This window comes from Carlito syrichta, unplaced genomic scaffold (assembly GCF_000164805.1).
Source record: "Carlito syrichta isolate Samal-C Ts95f unplaced genomic scaffold, Tarsius_syrichta-2.0.1 Scaffold100609, whole genome shotgun sequence".
NCBI lineage: Eukaryota > Metazoa > Chordata > Mammalia > Primates > Tarsiidae > Carlito > Carlito syrichta.
This window is the reverse complement of record NW_007044705.1, coordinates 31,773-42,155: the sequence shown is the minus strand read 5'-3', so window position 1 is coordinate 42,155 and position 10,383 is coordinate 31,773. Positions and strand designations below refer to the sequence as shown.

At 36.1% G+C, this 10,383-nt stretch overlaps 1 protein-coding gene across 1 annotated transcript in view; it reads left to right on the top strand.

The window, feature by feature from the left end:
* The window catches only part of LOC103266374 (vacuolar protein sorting-associated protein 13C-like), a 57,981-nt gene extending 48,097 nt beyond the window's left edge, over positions 1-9,884 (top strand). The window contains exons 24-26 of the mRNA XM_008063978.2: positions 5,440-5,563; positions 7,491-7,574; positions 7,906-9,884. Coding sequence (XP_008062169.1) covers positions 5,440-5,563; positions 7,491-7,574; positions 7,906-8,007 — 310 coding nt within the window. The 3' untranslated portion in view covers positions 8,008-9,884. The remainder of the gene's footprint in view (positions 1-5,439; positions 5,564-7,490; positions 7,575-7,905) is intronic.
* Positions 9,885-10,383: the final 499 nt, after the last annotated feature.

The window sequence follows — 10,383 nt, the reverse complement described above, 5'->3', positions numbered from 1 at the left end:
GTTAGAGTCTCACTCTGTCACCCAGACTGGAGTGTAGTGGCCGCTCCCGGCCACTGCAACCTCCACCTGTTGGACTCTGGTGATCCTTCCACCTCAGCCTTCCATGTGCTGGAACTACAGGCGTGCACTACCACACCCGGCTAATTTTTTGATTTGTTGTAGCGATGAGGTCTCACCAAGTTGCCCAGGCGGGTCTCAAACCCGCGGGCTCAGGCAATTCACTCACCTCAGCCTCCCAAAGCACGGGATTACAGGCTGAGCCACCGAGCCTGGCTAGGAATCACTTTTTAATACTAGGTTTTACCTGGGGTGATTAACATACACCTTTCATGGGATAACATCATTTCTGTGTTTTATCCCAGATTTTCCTAAGCATTTGGAAGTGGTAGGTAATTTTTCCAAATAAATGAACTTGAACTAAGCTACCAAGTTTGATGTCCTGGGATTCACTCTAGATAATAAACTTATTCCCAAATGACAATTACAGATGACTAATTTTCAGAGCTTTATAAGTTATGTGTTTTGTAAAATTGAGGCAAAGCAAGCAAAATCTGCATTCGATTCCTCACTACTGCATTTATGTCTATTTGGATTAGAAGGAAAGAAAGGAAAGCTGAATGATAGGATTCAGACTTTCAAACCTATATGTTTTTCAAAGAGAAGGTTATCCAGCCATCTAATTTTCCCATCAGTCAAGAGGGGAAAATACTCACAAGGTAATTAAAAAAAGATTTTATGACCTTGAAAAGTAATCACTTACTTTTTATGCCCATAATTTTATGCTTTTTTCACTAGGTTAAACCAAAAATGTTTGTATCTATTATATATTTAGCTGAAAGTAACAATGTGTTAATTCATTTTTAAATCATATATCCTTTATATAATTCAGTACTAGGCAGTGGGAATCAATTAGTAATACCATACTATTTTAGTATTTGATTTGAAGGCATTCTGTGGGACTATTACTGTATACATTATATGTCTGTTTTTTTCTTCAAGTAAATTTTAACATCATGGCAATTTAAAATGTATTCACTGATGGAGCTTTTTTAGGAGGCAATTAGTAAAATAATATTCCTGACCAGTAAAATGACTTAGTTTCCTTGCTAGCTTCAGTATACTTTGTCTACAGGAATTTCGATGATTTAGTTAGTTATTAATATCATTTTGCTAATCTGTTTGACCTTTGATGATTACATAAAAATATTAGCATTTCTTCCAAATTTAGTACTCTTAAAAATAATTTTCTTTGAAGAGATGATGTCTCACCGTATTGCCCAGGCTGGACTCGAACTTCTGGGCTCAAATGATTTTCCTGCTTTAGTCTCCTGAGTGGCTAGGTCTACATGTGTGTGCCACTATGTCCAGCTCGATTTTTATTTTTTATTGCTAAAGTTGTACTTATTCATTCCAGATAATGTATATCAGGAGTCAGCAGACTTTTTTTTTTTTGAGTCAGAGTTTTACTCTGTCACCCAGGTGAAGTGCAGTGGCATGCTCACAGCCACTGCAGCCTTGACCTGCTGGGCTTAGGCAATCCTTCCATCTCAGCCTTCCAAGTAGCTGGGACTAGGCATGCGCCATCATACCCGGCTAATTTTTCTTATTCATTATAGTGATGAGGTCTTGTCTCACTGTATTGCCCAGGCTGGTCGCGAACTCCTGGACTCATGCAATCCTCTCACCTCAGCCTCCCAAAATGCTGGGATTATAGGCATGAGCCACTGCACCAGGCCAGCAGACTTTCTTCAGAGGGCTAGATAGTAACTATTAAGGGCTCTGAGGACTGTTTCTCCACCTTTTAACTCTGCCCTTGTAGTGAGAAAACACCATGAACAATATGTAAAAGAATGAGCATGGCTGCATTTGTGTAACATTTTGTTTATTAAAACAAGCGCTGGGCTATATGTGGCTTGAAAGCCATAGTTTGCCACCCCATTTAAGTAATTAAAACAATGACTATAACTAAAGTAACCATATCTTTCTGGTTTACCTAGGCCATGACAGGTTTGTATCTTTATCCCAATGTGATTATTAATAGCTACTCCTTTTATTCTTATACATGTTTTGGTTTGAATAATAAATTATGTGATGACCTCTAAAATATTCTTTACCACCAGTCTTACCATCTAGAGATGGCTGCTATTAACTGGCATATCAGATTTTTGCAATATATATTTTACAAAAACTGTGTACATTTTAGTAACGTAGGTTTTTCATGTAACAGCATACTGTGATCATCTTCCCAAACCATCAACTATTCTTTGGCAACATGATTTTTAATGACTGCATAATTTTGTATTTGTCAATATGCTATAATTTATTTAAAGACTCCCTTACTATTTGACATTGTTTTCTGTTTCTTGATATTATGTATTTGTAGCAAAATATTTTTTTCTGTTATTTTCTTAGAATAAATTCTTAAAATTGAGATTGCTGGTTCAAAAGCTGTGAAGATGTTTGAGATCTGTTCTATATATTTTCAAGTCATTTTTCAGAAAGGTTATATCAGTTTTTCACATATAACTCACAATATATGATTTAGACTACTCACAATATAAGTCATGTGAGTGATATGAAAAGTCATATATTGTGATGCTGTTTTGCTGAGACTAGGTAATTATCATTTAAACTTTTATGTTTGCTAGCTTAATGGATGGAAAATAATTTTTGTTTTAATTGGCATTTCTTTGATTACTAAATGAGTATAAACATTTGAATATATCGTCATCTATTTATATTTTCTGCTCTGCGAATTACTTGTTTAGATTTTTAACTTGTTTTTTGCTGGTATGTTAGCCTTTTTCTTTCTTACTTTAAAAAGCATTTTGCAAATTAATGATATAAGTCATTTTTAACCAATGTTTATCGATATATTGTTATTTGTTGGATTTTCTAATATATAGCACCATTAATTTTTCTATATTGAAATTCACCCAAAATTTGGTCTCAATATTTTTTTCTTAAGAGTTTTCATTAACAAAACACAAGTTTTCATGACCTCCATATTTCAGGCTATAGCTTTCACTAGGTAATCCTAACTCTGCCATAATTTATTTCAGTAATCTTTATTGAGAATTTTATCATTGTTTTTTATCATAAACATATGACAGATACCAAGGTACAGAGATTAAAGTTACATCTCTATCTCTTTCCATCTGAAGGAGGGTTTCTACAAAAAAAAGTGATGGAATGAGACTCTGAGGACATAGGAAAAACTCTTGGTCCAGCAAGATGGGGACCAAAGTGTTATGGGGAAGGGGTCAGGGAGGCTTTTTAGTTGAGGAGTCACCTGAGCCGACTCTTAGAGTATGTAGCTACCACACAGGTAAACGAAAGGCAAGTAGAGGTGCAAACATATGGCACTTTGACCAGTAAAATCAACTCGCGATGGCTAGTTGGTAGGATGCTAGTGGGGATGCGTTGGGGGATGAAACAAGAGTCATAGGTTATTGCTCATAAAATCTTAAGGGTCTGGGTTTTATAAAAAACATCAACGTGATAGAGAATTACCGGATTTTTGTAACTGGGCTTTTGTCTGTTATTTTATTATTTGGTATCGCTCACAGCTTCTCACACACAGGTATGTGCACACAGTACACGCAAGAGTAATCTCTCTTTTTTTCTATCCCACTTGTAAACAAGGCATAATGTGGTGAGGTGAGGTCTGCAGTTTTTAAAGATCCCTGGCAGTTTAGATGCTGAGTTGAAGATTGGAGGCAGGGAGACCAGTTAGAGATTATTTAAGTGTTCTCTTACTGCACAACAAATTTCAGCAGAATCCACAAGCTCACTTAAAGTTGTTGGCAGGATTCAGTTCCTACAGCTGTAGGACTAAGACCCCTGTGTCCTTGTAACAGCCCTCTTTAACTCTTAGTTCTGCCATCTGATTATCAACTGGGGCTGGAGTTGCAGGAAGTGGTGTCCACTTCCTAGAGATTGTTTTGAAACATATGGGAGCTGGAGATTACCACAGTGATTGGAGGACATGGCCGACACTTACAAGGCTGAGGCTAGGATGCTGAACTTCCTACTGTGTATAACACAGTCTAAAACAAGCCTGGCATTTCAGAAGCACCTTTGCTGAGAAACACAGTGCTAGGGTCTATTTCAGTCCCCACTCCCCATTGGTCACCACCTGCATTCCCATCCACCTTGTAAACATCTGGAGCCTAGCCTTCTCTTACCCTTCTCAGAGCTACTGCCTCCCTGAGTCTACAGATTGGACTATTGCAGCAACTGCTTACCTTGATTGTCTGCTGCCAGTCTCTCCACCACCTCCCTTCTGTTGGCCACTAGAACTGTGACTCTAAAATAAGAAACGTTATGTGTTATTTCCATTCCTGTAGACTAAAGTTGAAATTTCTTAAAATGACAAAAAGAAAAGTTCTTCAAGATCTGGCAGTAAGCTCGTTTCTCACCCCGTCACCACTGTGTGTATCTGGCACTTCTGCTGCAGACCTCCACAGTCCTCAGAGAAGTCTGCCCTTTTGGTCCTTATATACATGCCGTCCCCTTTGTCTGGATTATTGTCTCCCCTTTCCCACACAGAGATCTTCATTTTATGCCACCTGCTTTACCACCTGCTTACATGCTGCCCCTGTCCCCTGTGCTCCAGAAGGTTTGCATACTCTGCTGTAGCGCGTGTCTGATTGTGCTGTAGCATTTATTTATGTTTATTTACTCTTCTAGCCTGTTTTTCATCCTCCTTGTTCTCTGGCACTCTAGGTGTTTGTTGAGTTAATGATTCTTCTAACTTTCTAGTTTTGCTTTCTGTGATAAAAACTTAAAATCAAGTATAGTTATATCAGTAATTAAACCGAATAACACACTGGGAAATCAATGTAGATGCCCTTTAAAGATTCTATTTTTTTTATTGCTAGTGAGTAAAATGAGATACTGACTCTGTGATAAAGTATACTAGTGTTAAAGTGTTCAAACCTGATATTTATTAGTAGACCTGCAATGAATCTTTGCTGACATTTGAAGTTTGTGACATTTCCTTCACACTCTTTCCTGACTGGAAGGCATAAATGACTGACAGTAAAGAGCAGTTAATCATTTTCCAAATAAAACATTTCAGGGGCTCCTGCCTTATTGTTCCCAGATGAGTGTGTAGCCTGTTCCTTATGTGTTTCAAAGATGATTTTCCTATCAGGTTATCAGTCAGCTTAAAAAAAAAGTTACCCTTTTCTGAATTCTGCAAGATTGGCAGAAGGGGAATTTTTGAGAATCTGCATTGTTAGTTGATAGTTGTTATATTTGCTCTATGACAGTTATCTAGATTTTTTTATGTCAAGTGCTTTTTTTTTAGGTTCAGTTTTTATTATTTACTAATCAAATGCTACCTGTGCAATCTAGCAGAATGAAATATTAATGAGAATAATTGACTGTCTTTATCACTACCTGTACGTTTTTTTTTTTTCTTTTGCTAAATAGGCGAGTTTTGTGTGTTAAGGAAGTTGAAATCCTAGGTCACATGTCCGTGGACTGGCAGTGTCCATTTGAAGATTTTGTATTTCCTCCTAGTGTCAATGAAAATATGCTGAAATTTTCAATTAAGGTAAGGAAACATGAATCATATCTTTAGAGCCAAGAATGTATTGCTTTCAGATTGTTTTGCAGTTAGCTACACAACATGTTTGAAGGATTAATGCCATCATCATTATTATTATTATATGCTGAGATGTAAAGATATAATCAACTTATTTGTGTAACTGTACTTTATTTCCTGACAGTCCTTGATTGCTTAGAGTGAAATACTAGTCTACCTGCCCAAAGAATTAGTATTCTGATATGCTGATATTTCCTTTTTTTTGTTAGAATTAAGCAGTAGTAAATAGGTTTTTTTTTTTAACTTCATATGGACCCTTATTTTGCTATAATCTTAGACAGTTCTGTAAAGATTTTCAAATTAGCAAAAGATTTAGTAAAAATAGATATTATATCAAGAATTACCTATGTTTTATAATATTTGGCATTTATGGAATGCTAATACAATTTAAGTATGTAACAGTATTTTTATGTCTATCTTCTCCATTATTTTCTAAGGAAGCACTTTTATTTTGATTACATAGTAATTAGCAAAAATGATACCCCATTTTTTGCTTAGTTCACAGGCTCAAGTACTTCCTTTGAAAAATGTGTTTATTATATTACATTTAATATATTTTAAAATTTATTGACTGAGGTGAGTGAATTGCCTGAGCCCCCACGGGTTTGAGACCCGCCTGGGCTACTTGGTGAGACCTCATCTCTACAATAAATAAAAAACTTAGCCGGGCGTGGTAGCGCACACCTGTAGTTCCAGCTACTTGGAAGGCTGAGGCGGAAGGATTGCCGGAGCCCAGCAGGTCAAGGCTGCGGTGGCCAGGAGTGGCCACTGCACTCCAGTCTGGGCGACAGAGTGAGACTCCAACTCAAAAAAAAAAGTTTTAGCCAGGCTCAGTGGCTCAGCCTGTAATCCTGCACCTTGGAAGGCTGAGGTGAGTGAATTGCCTGAGCCCGCGGGTTCGAGACCCACCCGGGCAACTTGGCGAGACCTCATCTCTACAATAAATCAAAAATTAGCTGGGCGTGGTAGCGCGCGCCTGTAGTTCCAGCTACTTGGAAGGCTGAGGCGGCAGGATCGCCAGCACCCAGCAGGTCAAGGCTGCGGTGGTCGGGAGTGGCCACTGCACTCCAGTCTGGGTGACATAGTGAGACTCCAACTTAAAACAAAACAAAACAAAACAAATTTATTTTCATACCTTTAAAAAATTGCAAATTGTTGTTCCAGATATGATAATTTCTGTAGTATATTTGTTTATTTTAAACAACAATGTTATTTCTCTTAGTAAAACTATCTGAAAACATTTACCACAAAATTTAATAGCGATGTGAGTATAGTCATCCTTTAATTTCATGTTTACTTTTCCTGCCATGAAAGTTTACAAATAAAAGAACTACCATGTCACTGTACCATTTTATATTTTAGTGTTACCTTCTTGTGGAGTATCAGAAGCTAAAGAATGCTTTGGTGTATGAAGCATAGTTTTCAAACTAGGAAAGACTTTGTCACTGTGCATATATTTTAGTGTTCTCAGTTATCACTTTTCTTTCACATCAGTGGTAAGAATTGACTCAATGTATTTTACATTATATAAGAATTTTATCTATCAGCCAAGGAAATGAAGGAAGGGTTTTTTGATTTGTCAGGTGTGATGAGTTATCAAGTGGTATTTCTGTAGGTTGTTTATCATAGCCTGCAGAAAGCCATTATTTTATACAGATAGATATATATTCATCTAATTTTATAAATTCTAACAACTCACATATAGAACATTTCTCCTTGTACCAAGATGATTTATTTCATATCATACTCGCATATTTGTATTTGCTTAGTATATTGGTTATAAAATAGAGTTGACATTTAAGCATGCAGTTAAAGATTATGATTTTTTTTCTGCCCCAAAATAATTTTGTTTTTGTCATTGTTTCTTTTGAAACAGGATCAGGGGCTGTTCCATATAAAAGACAGTGCCAGTCAAGGATGTCTTCGGAAGGTTTACCTGAAGGATACTGCCACAGCAGAGGTAAACAGTTTATTTTAAAGAGCACCGCTCAAGGTTTTTAGCTGAAAGATTTTTTTTTAAGCCTGTCGTGTTACAATTAACAGTACCCATTATTGGTCCCCAGAGTTATTCCAGTTATAACTTTGGGTGGATATGTAAGTTTAACATAGCATACTTTGGACTCAGTAGGGCAGGAGGAGGGTCTTGCTTTGTGTGACATGTTTGGCCTGTGTCCTTGTCCTCAGCTGTTGGCCTGTGTAGCAAGCTCCTGTTCTTCCTTTTGTACTGTTCTCTTCCACCAGAAGAGCCTGTACTTGTCTTTAAAATTCATAATAAGTATTTTGTTTTGCAGAGAGCGTATAATGCCATTGAAGATGCACAGTCAACAAGACACCAGCAAAAATTGATGAAGCAATCATCCCTGAGATTTCTCAGGCCCCAGATACCATCTTAGTCACAGATCCCAGAGGGCTACACCTGAGGAAAAATCCAGTCACCAGTCTTATCTGTAAATACTCTGCTTTGTCTAAAGACAATTTTCAAGCAGTCTCTTTATTTTATTTTTCTGGTTTTGGGTTTTTTTCTTTTTAGTTTTTACTCCAATTTTGTAGCCATGTGTATGTCACCAGTGCATTTCTACACTGCCGTATGAATGACTCAGACTCTTGAAGAAGCATCACTTCAAGCTCAGAGTGAAATTTTCACTAATATTAAAACTATGAAGCAAAGAGCAGTAGGCTTATTTTTAATTACAAACCTTACTGAAGAATAAGAGAGGAGCTTAGAATCACTAGTGTTCTTTGAAAGGTTCTGCTCATGGACAAATGTTGGACACTTTGACATTTTGTTTAAGGGTAATTTGTTCGATAATTGAACTGAGATAACATTTGTAGTAAACCAGGTAATTGATTTGAAGACAAGCAGCTAATGGGAGAATTGACATTTTTTCCATTTTCTTTTCACGAAAACACTGTTTTTCTCTTAACAAAATATGTTTTATTTTGGTATTTATTTTATTTTGTTTTTCCTCCTTGCACTCTAATGAAAGAAATATGGACAATCACACCTTACAATATCTAAATGTTCTTGTAGTGCAGCATTCACAAAATGTTGGAAGTTACTTACTCCTTCAGGATGAGCTTATATGGCACAAGTATAATTTGCTAATACATGAAAATGTTACACTTTAAGTTTTTCAAGACTCTGAAATATGTAAAATTCTATATTTTTATATTCCCAGAAATTGTTTCCTAGAAGTTAAAAGACTTTAAAGACATCATAAATTAACATTTAGTTCTAATGCAAACCTAGAAGTGTATTTTAAATACTTATTAGGAAGAATGAAAAGTTCCTAGTTGCTTTATATGGAAGTAAAATGAGGCATATATTACAAAATTGTGGAAAATAAGTGTTAGTTGTGTTTTTTTGAGGGATCAGGCCTATGAGAATCAATTCACTACAGTATTTGTGCATCTCACTTTTCTTGGTCAAAAATACACTGCCTATTAAAAATTTTTTTTAAATACTCAAAAATACTTATTTTTTTCAAATGAACCTTTAGATTTGCACTTGGTGTTTAACATGGCATTTATTTCAAATCAGTGAATTAATGATGAGATGAAGATGTGAATATGCTTGGTTTGCTGTATTTTTGTTTATATATGATCGTGGTTTTTTCATCATTATTCATGTTTTTTAAGGCCTGACCATAAAACTTTAAAAAATTTTCCTAGTGTTATTTATATTTAATGTATAATCTAAAAGACGCTATTACCAAAGCCCCAAATGTTTGATCTCTGGTAGTCATTGTCTTTCCAACATCATTCTTTCTTTTTCTGTGAAGAAAAGTACCATATACAGTATAAAACTTCTAGCTTTAAACTGAATTTCTATATTAGTGGTTAATTGCAGTTTATAAAAAGAATTATTATAAATGATTTCACAACAAGTGTTCTCATATTTTGTGTATTTAAAACTGACTTAATCAGGAATTGGGATATCTGATTATATTTTTCATATGAATCACAATTATTGACAATGTCCTAGATATTTATGAAATTATATTATACTGATGGTTTATTCTAAAAATGCATTATACAGCATTGAACCAAGAAAATTTGTAAAAATCAAACTTATTATCTCAGAGGCTTAAAAATAAACTTTCAAGTATTTGTAACCTTTTTACTTCATCTCCTAGGACAGAAGTAATCCATTGGTAAAGTATAATAATATCTATTGTTGTATTTTTAAAAATGTTTTGAGAGTCAATTACTTGCATATGAACTACTGGGAGAAATAAAACATTTGATGCATTATTTAAAGGTGTAAAAACTTTGCAGATTTTTGTTACTTGAGTAACATTCGCTTTTACTTTTTTGTCTTTCCTTTTTCCTCTAATTTAATAATGATAAGGTAGATGAATAGTAATGGAGGGCTTTACAGAATGCTAGTCAGTGAAAGCTTTTCCCCAGGGGTACAGAGCTTCTCTGCCGCACTGGAAATCTGTGGTACACACCTCCAATACAGGGGAAATTCAGAGCATGCAACTGACCAAGGGGCCCAGCTGCTGCACTTATCGACCCATCGCTGCATTTGCATAGAGGCCATGCCTTCCATGGTCTCTCAGCCACGGAGTGTGCCAAGTATATGAAGACAGGCCCTTCCTTCAAGGGACTCACAGAGCAGCTCTTCAGTGGCCTTGTAGAACCTTTCCTACACAGCATGACAGTAGTATGAAAAGCTTCCATCTCTCTCTCTCTCTCTCTCTCTCTCTCTCTCTCTCTCTCTCTCTCTCTCTCTCTCTCACTCTCTCTCTCACTCTCTCTCCCCC